The 14,686-nt window shown below is 34.8% G+C and overlaps 1 protein-coding gene across 11 annotated transcripts in view; it reads right to left on the minus strand.

Moving 5' to 3' along the window:
* ANKS1B (ankyrin repeat and sterile alpha motif domain containing 1B) overlaps positions 1-14,686 on the minus strand; it is a 1,024,648-nt gene that overhangs the window by 586,429 nt on the left and 423,533 nt on the right. For all 11 annotated transcript variants that reach the window (XM_034644189.1, XM_034644186.1, XM_034644187.1 and 8 more), the window contains exon 12: positions 248-428. In XM_034644189.1, coding sequence (XP_034500080.1) covers positions 248-428 — 181 coding nt within the window. The remainder of the gene's footprint in view (positions 1-247; positions 429-14,686) is intronic.

Consider the following 14,686-nt stretch of genomic DNA (forward strand, 5'->3'; position numbering starts at 1 on the left):
TCCCAGGTCTCTGGTTATTTCACTACCATAATAGCATTGAATCATCATCTTTAATACCTAATACCTGAAAGGCCATTAATGTGTTCAAAAAGATGCTGGCAAAAATTATAATGTCCTACATTGCTATACACATAGGTGAACAAACAACAGTACAATTTATATGAAGACTCCTCTTAATCCCTCTATCTCGTTAAGGCTTTAGGTTTAAAAGTTCAAAAATATAACTGCATAAAGTGCACTGCTTTACCTGTATGGCCAGTTTCCTCGTTCTTGACTTCTGTGGTTCCCACAGAAGAGGTGGGTGGACTAACAGGGGGGCTGGAAGTAAAGCTTGCACACCCTGCAGATGTGTTGATTTCGAAATATTCTTGGTTGTGATTCATTCGATGAAAATCCAGAGAAGACACAATAGATGTTCGTTGTTTAGGCTAAAATAAATGAGCGTGATGAGAGTATTAATATGATCATGTTCATCTTCAGCCCAATCTCCCAACTGATTTAATACAAGTGATGATTTTATCAGTTAATCTATCTGGTTTTTATACTTAAAATATATTGTGCTTTACAGTGAGACACTAAATAATCCCTTGATGAATTAAACAATGAAAAATTATTTATTGAAAAAATATTTTAGCATACTGGATAAAATAACTTAGACTTTTTGTTAGATTTCCTGAAAAGACTGTACAAATACAGTACACAGAATTTATCTTAATAATCAATTTGGAAAGTTGCAATTCTAAGTCACCTTTCATTTAACTAACATTTATTAAGCATATGGCATTTGCTAGACCCTGAGGATATAGAATCTAATAATAAAAGAGCTCTTACAATATTGAAGCATAATTAAGGCAGTTCTGTTTTTTGTTCTCTATATAGTCCAAGATATTGATAGCATTAGATATTGTCCCCAAGTATCATATGCTGGAATTTGATAATCAGAATTAAGTAAAGTTATATAGAACATTTCCCAGGACTTAAGAATCTACATGGTATTTGTTGTGAACTTTGATTTCCTTTTTAAGGATTTTAATTAATCTCCAAAGAGCAAGAAAAGTCAATTTAAACATAAAAGTTAAAATCATGGAGCAATAGCAGATATAATCTATACCCTTCACCAGTAATGGATTGTTCCCTATAGAAGTTTTATGGGGTTTTCCCCCCCACAGTTTTAATTATATACACTTATCTTCCTGTCTAGCAGAGCTTCTAACACTGTCCTTTAAAACTGCAGTCTTTTTGGCTCTCAGAATTGTCTGCATTTTCCAAGAATCAATCCAAGTTTTCTTACTTCTAATTTTTACTCATATTACTGAAATATTAACAATTTCCTATAACAATTAACAAGAGAGTGACTGCAATTTCTTTACAATAATTTTACCATACTTTACTATCCTCAAAGTACGATAAACTTTTGGCTTACTAACATTTTCACTGCCCTCAAATACTTGTTAATTTAACCACTGTATTCCATAGATTATTTTCCTGCAAAATATTCAGGTTACCCTCTCTCTTCCAGCTCATCATGTTTTTTTTTAATGTAGATACCATTTAGTCTATAATTTAAAATATACAACAATAATGAAAATGTCTCTATTTTATTTTTTTATATAAAGGATGCAAATTATCACACTATGCTTTATTATTTCACTATTACAGTATTTTTATGAAAGAGGTTTAGAAGCATTACTATATAATCAAGTCATTTATTATTATGACATAGAATTCAACTTAGTACCCACGTAGGACTCAGTTGATTTTGAAGTATGGAAGATTGGGATGCAATGTCAGGCTTAATTTCTCATCAAATGTCTGTCCTTGGGGCTAATGAGTCTCAATTTCACATTTATGTTCTTTCTAGTAGATGATATAACAGTAATTAAAAGGCATGAAATATGACACTAGCTCCAATGGAAATACAGGTATGTCCATCATCTTCATTTTGTTTTATTTTATTGTTATGATTTAGTTTTATTTCATATATAAGCAATGGACCAAATTTGTGTAATATTTCTTCTCATAAACTTTATAAAGATCAAGGCAACTGATACATATGATTCCTTTACTTCTGTTTCTTTCTTTTTTTTTTATGAACAATTCTTTTAGTAAATTGTATGTGAAGGTAAAGAAAAAGTTATAAATAAATGGAAATTAGAAAAAATTCACTAGACCTAAAGTAATTTCTTTGTGCTTAGAGTTTAATCTTGAAGATACATTTTTGGTGTTTAATTTTACTTTTTTAATTTTTAATTTAATTTGTTTATTATGTTCAGTTAGCCAACATACAGTACATCATTAGTTTTTGATTTAGTGCTCAATGATTCATTAGTTGCATATAACACCCAGTGCTCATCACAATACATACCCTCCTTAATACCCATCATCCGGTTACCTCATCCCCTCACTCCTCCTCCTTCTGTAACCCTAATTTACTTCTGTTTCTTTTTTTTAAAGATTTTATTTATTTATTTATTTATTTGAGAGAGAGAGGAGAGAAAGAGAGAGAGAACTAGAGCATGAATGGGGAGAGGGGCAGAGAGAGAGGGAGAAGCAGACTCCCCACTGAGCAGGGAGCCTGATGCTGGGTTCGATCCCAGGACCCTGGGATCATGACCCAAGCGAAGGCAGACATTTAATCAACTGAGCCACCCAGGTGCCCCTATTTCTGTTTTTTAAACACGTGTTTCTGAACTTAACTACCCAAAGCTCTAATTATATTGAAATCACAATTTGTTATGCAATCATGAAAGCAAACAGGCTATTTTTATGTTGTATTGATTCGTTCTAAAAATATTTGCTTAGTGTATACTAAATTGCAGATACCTTGGTAAGCAGTGTGATAGGAATAAGACTAATAAAGACATTGTCCTTGTTCTCTAGGTTACTATAGACTTAAAGTGGAAGAAGGGGTGGTGCATGAGGAAGAAACAAGCAATCCAAGGATTACACATTAGTGCAGTATTATACAGTCATAAGGGCTATGATAAGTGGAGGCACAAAATATAAAAGGTGAGCCTCTACTTTAGGGAGGGAATCAAGAAAGTCTTCCACAAGCAGATGATTGATGGTTGAGTTGAATGTCAGTGAAGCAGAGATGGTAAGCAGACAAAAGAGGATGGGGAGAAGAAAAGTAAAAACTGCAAATAGTTCATAATGGCCGTAATGCAGAGAATGTGAGGGAGTGGTGGTTTCAACCCATGAGATATTACAAGTTGCAGGGTCCAACTCATAAAAGATTCTAATGCCATGTTAAGGAGTTTGTCTTTAACCTGAATATTTTAAGGAATCCCAGAATGATTTCCAAGCAAGAGGATTTTATGGTTTGATGTGCATTTTAATAAACTAATTTTAGCAGTTTAGAGAATGAATTGGTCAAGGCTGGATTAAAGGAAGGGAGACCAATTAGGAAGATGTTAAAGAGCACTAACCAAGACACAGTGAGGTCCTGAGGTAAGCAGTGGCAACAGAGTTGGAGATAGCAGATGTTTTTAGGAGATGTCAATACTGTTAGCTCTTTAGGTCTTGGCATCTGATTGGATGTGAAGGTTGATTTTAAGGAAGGAGTTTAAGGTGACTCAGAGATTTCTGCTTGGGTAGATGTCAGAAGATAAGTTTTTTTGTTTGTTTGTTTTGGTAAAGAACAGAAATGTATGCATTTCTATACCAGAAGCATACAAGATGTATGCTCATATGCTACTGGGATTCAGTATAGACTGCTTAACAAATACATGGTTATGCAAATCTATGTGATATTTCCCTTTCAGCAGGGTGCTATGATCTCACTGAAACATGGCTTCAAATAAAATAACTGGAGAAAGGGAGACAGGCTAATAGAAATTCCAAACAGAGGAAACCATGGATCAGTGATCATCTAACCTCATTCTTATTTGCTTCTTCAGAACTCTTTATTATTAGACAGGAACGTTGATGGGGGAGTTATTGTCCAAACCTCTCAGTATCTGAGATGATGAAGAATGAGAATCATTATATGTTAGTCATGCTTTAAGAAAGGGATTCGCAAACTATGGCCTGTGGTCATATCAGTGGCCCAAATCTGAGCTGCCTCTTGTTTCTGAAGATAAAGTTTTATTGGGACACAGCTATGTCCATTCATTTATTTATTATCTATGGCTGTTCTCATGCATTAAACCCAAAGCATGGGGTCCTTCTTTGTGTGGGAACTAATGAGACTGCCCTGGTTCTCACATTCATGAAGCCAGTGCCATCTTAGTCCCTAAAAGGGACTAATATGTAAATTTACTGGTATAATGTATAGGATGGCATGTATTTCCTACACCTATTGTGGTTTCTCTTAATCAATCAGAACCTATTATTCTATGAATTATCTTTATGTTCTGTTATGATGTAAATGAAATATAACATATTCTGATACAACTCAAAAAATTTCATGGCATTTCTGCAAACCAGTTAGATATGATTCACATATGAATAAAATGAGAACACATAATTCCTGACTGGGATGAGATTTAGGTAACATGTACATTTACTTCCAAATACTCTCTTGACTGGAATCTAAGTTTCAAATATCCACTTTTATGTTTCTTCTTCTATTATTATCAAGTTATTTAAACTACTGGACATTTTAAAAATCCAGTTACTTAGGTTTAAGTGGATTTTAAATCATTTGTATTAACTTAATTATGAAGGGACCTCATCAACCTCCTAGTAAAATGTCAAATAGGACTAGAGGGATGCTCTGGTGTCAGTACAAAGAAAAAGTAGTACTAGCAAAAGTCAGGGTGATATTAAATCTGCAAGCAAAAGCAGCCTTCAAAGTGAGTTCCCAAAGACAGCTGAATGTCAGAAAATTAGCTAGTGACATCAGTAGAAATATGTGGAAATGACAGACTTTCCAGACACTAGCCCATTGATAAATTATATCAATATGAAGCAAAGTCTTGTCAAGCCAGTGGTAATAAAATCAGATGCCTTCTTAAATAGTTTTTAAAGTGAAGATGAGGTGTGTGATAAAAATGGGAAGCTAGATCAGTAGTATTTTCTTTTAGAACTTTAATCCACCTGGAATATTTTGTGTATATGGTGAAAAAATTTAGTTCTAAGCATTTTTCCCCCAAAATAATAGCCTACTACCCAATACCATCATTCCCTCACAAATCTGAAAAGTCACCTTTATCATACACTAAATTTCCAAATATAAACTGGATTTACATTTTTGGACCGAACTATGTTCCTGTTGATCTACTTGTCTATTCCTATGCTAATGCCATACTTAATTCCTAGTTAACAAACACTGGATCTCTTTGATCCTCCTTGTTTTATATTCTGGGAGTATTCTACAATTTGATATTCTAAAGCACTTTCATTAATTTGTTAAAAAAAATACTACTGAGCATCAGCCATGTGTCAGCGCTGTTCTAGGCTCTGAAGATGTATAAGTGAACAAATAAGATAAGGCACAAACTTTTAGTCATTTTATCATGACTTCAGGTGTAATGATCGTATTTTTAATTTTCAATAACTTTTCTTGTTTTCCAAGTATTCCATTTTAACAATAATCTGTTCTTAATGTTATGAGTTCAATAACCTCTCAAATCTAAAAATATTGATTACAATGTTCGTCTGTCATTAATTCTGTTTTCTCAAAGGTCGTTTACTTTGTTCATTGATTTTGGTTCCTCTTTTTTTAATTGTTCATTTTCCTCAAATGTCTGGTGTTCTTGGTCAACCATTTTTTATTACCTAGGACACTGCCCCATTTCTTTCTCCTGCTCCAGTTCTCACAGTAGGAGCTTCAGCAGACTCTTCCTCTTACTGAGAGAGTTATTACCATCTTGTAGGAAAACAAAGTCAATTTCTCCAAGTATGAGATGCTGATTAGTTGCCCTGACTAATCGCTAAATTAATCTCTAATGTCTAAATCCAATGCCATTTGTCTTTGTCTTTCAGAAGTTTCCAAATGTTTCTCATAGTACCATTCACTGTCCATCACTGCTATGGATTTATACTTATTTTTATATTTATTTTACAATTTTAATTGTATGTACAGAGGGAAAGAATGTAAAAAGTTGGGATCAGTTCACCTTCTTGAGTTAGAATTCTCATACTTCTGTGCCTTGATCACTTTTAAAACAGTATAAAGGATCTGAGGGAGTCCAGATGACAATTCAGTAGGGGTAGAAATTATTAAACTTTTTATTACAGATATCATACAAATTGAGAACAACTTCTATTTTTTTCTTTTCAATGAAAAGAAAAAAACTTTTAAATGAGGAACAACTTTTTTTCATGAATATGATAGTTAATGTGATTAAGACTTATTCTAAAGATGTAAAGCTCCTATCTTTGAGTAAGCAAAATACCATCCTTTTACTGTACAGTTATGGCCAAACATATACAGAAAAAAAAAGTATGACCACTACAAGGAAGTTGAAGTGGGTGTGAGTAAACATCAGGTGCTTAAGAGGAGTAGACCCTCTTCTAGGAACTTGGGATTTGTTATCCCATTTAAGCCTATAATGTTGGTATTAAAAGTAGTTATTACTCTTTCCATTTTACGATGTACTTGAGATTTAAAGAAATCTCACACATAAGTGGGAGAGCTGAAATTAAAACACAATCTATGAAATTTCAAATTGATTGCACTTTCCCCTAGGGCATTACACTACAGATAAAGCAAAAAGAAGCATAAATTTACAGGTGAAGCCAAGAGCCTAATAGCTCTTGAGTTTCTCATCTTTACATCAGTGAGCATTTTCCTATTCTCAGTCCATTGGCAGCATTGATTTTTTTTAAACGATCATCATTTTAAAGAGTATTGAAGAAAATTCAGGTGAGTGGAAAATAGGAATAGAATCTAATTCTGCTATATATTAAACTCTTACAGTCACTAGGTGTTTAATTAAAAGAGAGGCAGAAATTTTAAAAAATCTTTATATTTTCTGTTTTTATCACTTCAATTTGTATCATTTTTATATGGAGATATTTGCTGAAGGATTAACATATATTCATTTTCTATTAAAAGACACAAAATTATAAAACTCTTAGTATATTCCTAGTAGTTAGCATATATAGGAATGAGTATAAAGCTCTTAAAATGGAAAATCTATATTTCTCCATATGAAATAGTTTCTTCATATAAGTTATTCAAATGTGAACTGGAAAGACTACATATAGTTTTATTTGATAAAAGTGTTAAGTAGTTCTGGACTCAACATAGATATTGAAGAACTGGAGAGCCTTTGACTTCTAAACTATGAAGTTTGTTCTTACAGACACTTCTCCCAGCATTAAAATACTCATGACTATCTTAGAAAACAGTGTTTTTTAAATTAGGCATTTCAAATATTTATGCATTAATATTTCAAAGATGTTGAAGTCAAATGCAAATGTGTGTAGAATTAAAAACAAGACCAGCTTTATTTCCCACATTTAGGTTCTTCTAAAAAAAATTAAATGATTTGTTTCAGTTTAAGAGAAGCAGGAAGTAATTATACAGAGGATTATAGAAGATATGTTCTGAGCAGCCAAAATAGGAAGCTCATATCACTGTGTGGGTGAAAGACAGAAATTTTTACAAATAAAGGTGCACATCACCTCTTTTTTTTTTTTTACAACTTAATATTTTTAATTACATTTTTTGTTTGGAAATAATTGATTCCTATGCAGCTATAAAAATAGTACAGAGAAATCTCATGTGCTCTTTTCACAGTTTTCTCCAATAATATAATATCTTACATCACAACCAGGATATTGATGTTGATACAGCCAAGAAACAACAGTTCCATCCCACAGGTATCCTTCTCATTGCCTCATTGCCCTTTTATAGCTACACCTACTTCTCTCCTGTCCCCACTTCTTCCTTAACTCTTGTCAACCACTAATCTGTTCTCTTATTTCTGTAATTTGTCATGTCAAAATTTATATATAGATAAACAGATATATGATAAGTAGAATCATACAGAATATAATCTTTTGAAATTGGCTCTTCTCAGCATAGTTCTCTAGAGATTCATCCAAGCTGTTTTGTGTATCAATAGCTTGCTCCTTTTCATGCTGGGTAGTATTCAATTGTATGAATATAGCACAGTAAAATTTGTTGACATGTGTTTATGAGTCAGAATGGGATTTGGAACAAGACAGAACTGGATTCAAATCCTAGTGCCAGTATTTACAGTTCAGTATTTGCATCTATAAATGAGGATAATATAACCTGCTCTATAGAATTATTATCTGGATTGAGATAATGTAAATGAAGCTCTAGGATAATGCCTACGTCAGAGTAAATAACTGATAAGTATTTGTTCTCTTCCTCTACTGCAAGATAGTAGAACCTAACCAAAAGAATGCATTGATGAGTTAAGTCACAACACAGCTCTCCAAATAACTGGCAGAATCACCAAATTAAATGCAGAGGACAGTGACAGGATCCCACTAATACATTATAATTTGCAGAGGTGAGAGTTGAAGGGCAAGGGGGTATCAGCGGGTTTGGAAGAACATACAGCAAAAAAGGATTTATTTCACCAGTATTTAAAACAGCTGCCCTGAAAACTTTAATGACTGCCTTCAGCAGAGCGCTATCAGGGGAGTCTCTGATGGGAAATAAGGGACAGAGACCTTGGTAAAACCTCTCTAAACATCTATCCATCTCTGATTTGGAGGTATGAGGTCTCAAGGCAATGATGAACCGTAGTGCTGGGGAGAAAGAGGAGAAGGTGAACTCCAAATAATCTTTATTTCTCCATTGTGGATAAACAATTTTAGAAAGCACAGCATTTGGAAGTCCAGGAGCCTCTGTGATGACTTTATCAAAGCAGAGAATTAGGAAGTTGTTAAGGGTTGGAATAGCTGGCACCAGATAGCAGTTTTGGAGAAAGAAGCAAGTCATTAGATACATTTTGAACCCAAACAAAACATTGTTCCCTGGTGTACTGGCTTACCAAACAGAGAAGAATTAGCAGAAAATCATTTCTCTGGTAGGGTTGCTCATGCTTGGTTTTGTCATCTCCACTTACCAAGTTAAAGAATACTAATCAATAATCACTAGAAGACAGACACAGTTCCTTCCCCCATGGACTTCATATTCTTGTGAAGAAGACAGACATGGAGTGGAGAAGTGAAAAATACTATGATGAAGCAAAGGGTGCTAGCAAGACATAAAATGAGGGAATCTAACCTAACTTGGGGTATAAGAAAACTTAAAAGAAGTGATATTTCAACTGCTACCTGAAGGAGGTACAGAAATCAGCTAAGTAAAAGTAGGATAAATGGGGTTGAAATGAAGTGTCCAAGTCAGAGGGAACATCATAAATATGCCATGATCCTGAAACAGGAAAAAATAGAGACAGCACATATAAGAAATGAGAAGGTGGTTGGTCTGTTCGGAAGACAAAAAAAGCGGGGGGAGGGCACAGAGTAAATGAGGGTACCTCTTAGCAGAAGTTTGTAAAATGGAAGAAAATTGGTATAACTCCAGGGCTAAAGGAGACATTTTTTGATGGCATTGATTCCAGCTGATGGAGAAGAGGTAATAAAAAGACAGATGTTAGACAGTCAGAAACCAAAAGGAATTGAGAATGCAAGTTTCCTGGGGAGACAAGGGGTATAATTTTGAAAACATGTGTGAACTTTGGTTTCAGAGAGATATAGGGATACCTCTGTTTTAATAAGATATGGTGGGTTCAGGAAGGTTTTACAAAGTTTTTGGCAAATGTTGAAGTAATACCTCATTGATGACTTCCAATTTCTCTATGAAGTGAGGGTGATGCCATCTAGGAGGAAAATTGGGCATCTGAAAGAGTAGAACTCAAAAGTGTCTTGAAGGTTTGCCTGCAATTTGCCTGGAGACATTTAGGTCTGCTGAGTAGTGTGAAGGGCCCAACTGAGACTGAGAACTATGAATTTACAATGGTAAATTAAGATTATGTATTGATTTTTAAAATTTCTCTCTATAGGTATTTTTTCTATTTCATCTGAAAATAAATGAAAATGGCTTGTTACTCTCTCACTATTTACTATTGTATTTTATTCACTTATTTTGTTATATGTATAGTGAAAATTAACAAAGGGAAACCTCATTTAAAATGGAGATGGGAGGCCAACAGAGGGAATTCTCAACCTTACCACTCTTCCTCAATTACTGAAACAACAGGAAGAGAGAGACCTTGCAAGTTGATACTACTTTACTATCTCAGCAGGAGGAAGAAAGGTTTTCTCTTTCCCTAGTAATGGCCTAGCCAATGAGAGAGTCACAATTCAGCCAATGAAAAGCCACTATACTTAGAACCCTCAGTTTACTCCAATAGACTTTTTACTTATAAGAGCCACTCTGAACTGTCCCTTTCCTCTATAAGAAAAGCATTCCTCTCATTTGTTCTCCAGACTTGCTAATAGTTTTTCTGTAGTTTGCATGCCCCAAATTTCAAGTCTCTGCTATTCCTGAATAAACCCACTGGCATGGCCTTCCAAGTCCCCAAAGTCAACATGTTTGTAATGGATCTGACCTGGAGGAAGTTGTCAAATATGGTAACATCAAGAAGGTGGTAGAACAGGTGTCAGTGGAACCCTTTATTGGACATTCTGGGCTATACTAAAGACCACATTGTTTCCTGTGATGTGACTTTAATAATATCTTCTCTTTTGCCTCAGATTCTAGGGCTGACATTTTCCTCAAAGACAACTTTTTAAGCTATTTTCTAATATGGCAATAAATTTGGCTTCAGAACCGTGTGATCCTGAACCACGAACCTCAGAAAAAACACCAGAGAAAGAGAGATCCTTAGCTGCAATGGAGTCTCTCCCCATTTTTATTTCTCAATTTAGTGAAAATTTCCCATCTTTCACAATTTTATCCAAGGCTTCCGAAAGAAGGAAAGGGATTTAGAAAGTTATCTATCATTGGTACTGTACACTATAGACTACTATATCTGGCAAAGAAAATAAACAAAGACAAGAATATTTCCTTCCTAAGATTAAAACATTTTAATGAATTAATCCATCATGGACACATAAGCAGGTGTTAAAAATTATATCATATGAGAATATTTCATATCATGAGAAAAGTCTGAGAATATATTCTTTAGGTGAGAAAAAAGTTACAAAGCAATATGCACACTGTATTTTTTTTAATTAATATATGTGTATGGAACAAGTCTAATTGTTAATGATTATAACTGAGGGGTGGTTTTTTTCTTTATGCATTTCTGAGTATTATTATCCTTTCCATCATATCATACTGCATATTTTTAGTTGCAAGCTATTCATTAGACAAAGTTTTCTTAGACCACTTCTCTACTTAAAATTAGATTTTCACAAATAATTTTCTTCTGAACTTGATAACTATTGCTTGATTCTGATGGACCTCTCTTGTCAGAAGAGTTTTAAAATAATGGGAAGCAAATTAAGTGGGGAAATTGAAGTCATTAGTTATCCTAGTAATAGATATATACACACACAACACATAAATATATTCCAAAATAAATTAAGGCAGAGGGCAAAAAAAAATACATCAAATGGATAAAAATTACAATTTTTAAAGAAATAAAAACTTCAAATTCAGTGTCAGATGAAAAGAGGAATAACAATAAACTGCTTATAGTTTTTAGGGTGGCATTTGGAGAAGTTGCTCGTTCTTAAAACCTTGTAAAGTATCATGGGAAACAGTCCAGTACCTGGGAGAGATTAATTCAGGAAAAAGAATCATAGTGATAGAAGAGAGTACAGGCACGGGTGTTAAATTACATTTTAGGGGCACCTGGGTGGCACAGAGGTTAAGCGTCTGCCTTCGGCTCAGGGCGTGATCCCGGGGTTCTGGGATCGAGCCCCACATCAGGCTCCTCTGCTAAGCCTGCTTCTTCCTCTCCCACTCCCCCTGCTTGTGTTCCCTCTCTCGCTGGCTGTCTCTATCTCTGTCAAATAAATAAAATCTTTAAAAAAAAATTACATTTTAAACTATTTAAAGGAAACTTTAAGAGATATTGTCACATTTATAGTCTTTGCATTTATCCACTTCTTTAAGCTTTGCATTGAATATAAAAAAATATCCTTAAGTTCAAAAACTTTTTTATGACAACTTCTTTACTCATTCTTTCTACAAAAATTGTGGAGTACTTCTCTTGGGGAGGAATGGGGAGATAACAGTGGACATTGTATTCATAGTTTGGAGACATCAGAGAAGGCCTCCTTGAGGAAGTGATATCTAAAGTGAAATCCAGGGGTGCCTGGGTGGCTCAGTCAGTTAAGCATCTGCCTTCAGCTCAGGTCATGATTTCAAGGTTGAGGGATCAAGCCCCACATAGGGCTCTCTGCTTAGCAGAGAGTCTGCTTCTCCTTCTCACTTTCCCTCTGTGCTCTCCCTCTCTCTCTCTCTCTTCCCCCCCTCAAATAAACACATAAAATCTTAAAAAAAAATAAAGTGGACTCCTGAAGGATGAATAAAAGGTAGCCAGACCAAGGAGTGAGAAATGGAGTACAAAGTTTGGAGGAGAAACATTGATATATATTTGGAAAGAAACTGGTGCTTTGGAGAATTTAAAATGAATCTAGAATTGGGCTGGGGGTGTAGGTGTATACAGAAGAGTAGAGGAGAAAGACTCGGGATGTCACTATAAAAATAGACAGAATCCTAGTCATAAGGCCTAGTATGTTTGATGGCATTAAGTTTGATGAGGCAATAGAGATCAAACCTGTTTTAAGGATTTTAAAGCTAAAAAGTGAAAGAAAAGGCTTAGAAAAAATGGTACAACACTTACAGAAACAGTCTGGGTTTTACATTTTCTATTTAATTTGAATAAATTTAATTTCCTGTATAGGTAGCGGAAGCAGATTTAGACAACACACTCACACACACATGCATGAACAAACACAGAAAAAATTTAAATCACCCATTTTATACACCTACACACAAAAATACACACCCATGTATCACACATTTGCAAATAATATATCAAGACTCTAGTTTATAAATAATATTTTAAAGCTATCATACAGAGTTCCTCCTCTGCTTTAGTTTTCAAAAATATTTAATCTTTTCAATTTTCTATCTTCCATTCAAATAAAAAAATTTTCATTCCAATTTTCAGTATTAAAATAGTGCTGGGGCACTGGGTGTCTCAGTTGGCTAAGCATCTGCCTTCAGCTCAGGTCATGTGTCAGGGTCCTGGACTCAAGCCCTGGGTCAGCCTCCCAGCTCAGTCTGCTTCTCTCTCTCCTTCTGCCCCTGCCCCCTGCTTGTATGCTCATTCTCTCTCTCTCTTTCTTTCTCAAATAAATAAATTTTTAAAAATCTCTTTAAAATAGTGTTGTCAGGAATTGCAAGATAAACTACAAAGCTATATATAAATCAAAACAGTATGGTACTGGCACAAAAAAATAGACACAGAGATCAATGGAATAGGACAGAGTCCATAAATAAACCCACTTCAATGATGAAAGGTAAGAGCTTTTCCTCTAAGATCAGGAATAAGACAAGCACGACTATTATTCAACATAGTATTAGAAATCCTAGCCACAGTAATTAGGCAGGAAAAAGAAATAAAAGCCATCCAAATTGGTAAGGAAGCAAAACCTTCACTATTTGCAGATTACATGATACTATATATAGAAAACACTAAAGACTACACCAAAACACTATTTGAATGAATAAATCAATTCAGTAAAGTTGCAGAATAAAAAATTAACATGCAGAAATTGATTGCATTCTTTTGTGGTTCAGTAATTCATTTTATTTTGTTTTTATTTTATTTTATCTAAATTCATTAATTAACATATAGTGTATTATTAGTTTCAGAGGTAGAGTTTAGTGATTCCTCAGCTGCATATAACACCCAGTGTTCATTACATCAAGTGCCCTCCTTAATGTCCATCACCCAGTTACCCCGTTCCCCCACCCGCCTCCCCTCCAGCATCCTTAAGTTTGTTTCCTATTGTTAAGAGTCCCTTATGGTTTGTCTATCTCTCTGATTTCATCTTATTTTATTTTTCCCTCCCTTCCCCTATGATCCTGTTTTGTTCCTTAAATTCAACATATGAGAGAAATCATATGATAATTATCTTTCTCTGATTGACTTATTTCACCTGGCATAATATTCTCTATTTCCATCCACATCATTGCAAATAGTAAGATTTCATTTTTTGATGGCTGAGTAATATTCCATTATACCATCTTTTCTTTTTTTTTAAAGATTTTATTTATTTGACAGAAAGAGACAGCGAGAGAGGGAACACAAGCAAGAGGAGTGGGAGAGGGAGAAGCAGGCTTCCCACCAAGCAGGGAGCCCGATGCAAGGCTCGATCCCAGGACCCTGGGATCATGAACTGAGCTGAAGGCAGACGCTTAATGGCTGAGCCACCCAGGTGCCCCTATATACCATCTCTTCTTTATCCATTCATCTATCGATGGACATCTGGGATCTTTCCATATTTGGCTATTGTAGACATTGCTGCAATAAACATTGGGGTACAGGTGCCCCTTCAGATCACTATATTTGTATCCTTGGGTAAATACCTAGTAGTGCAATTGCTGGGTTGTACGGTAGCTCTATTTTTAACTTTTTGAGGTACCTCCATACTGATTTCCAGAGTGGCTGTACCAACTTGCATTCCTACCAACAGCGTAAGAGGGTTCTCCTTTCCTCATCCTCCCCAACATCTGTTGTTTCCTGACTTGTTAGTTTTAGCCATTCTGATTGGTGTCATGTGGTATCTC

This window comes from Ailuropoda melanoleuca, chromosome 15 (genome assembly GCF_002007445.2).
Source record: "Ailuropoda melanoleuca isolate Jingjing chromosome 15, ASM200744v2, whole genome shotgun sequence".
Taxonomy (NCBI): domain Eukaryota; kingdom Metazoa; phylum Chordata; class Mammalia; order Carnivora; family Ursidae; genus Ailuropoda; species Ailuropoda melanoleuca.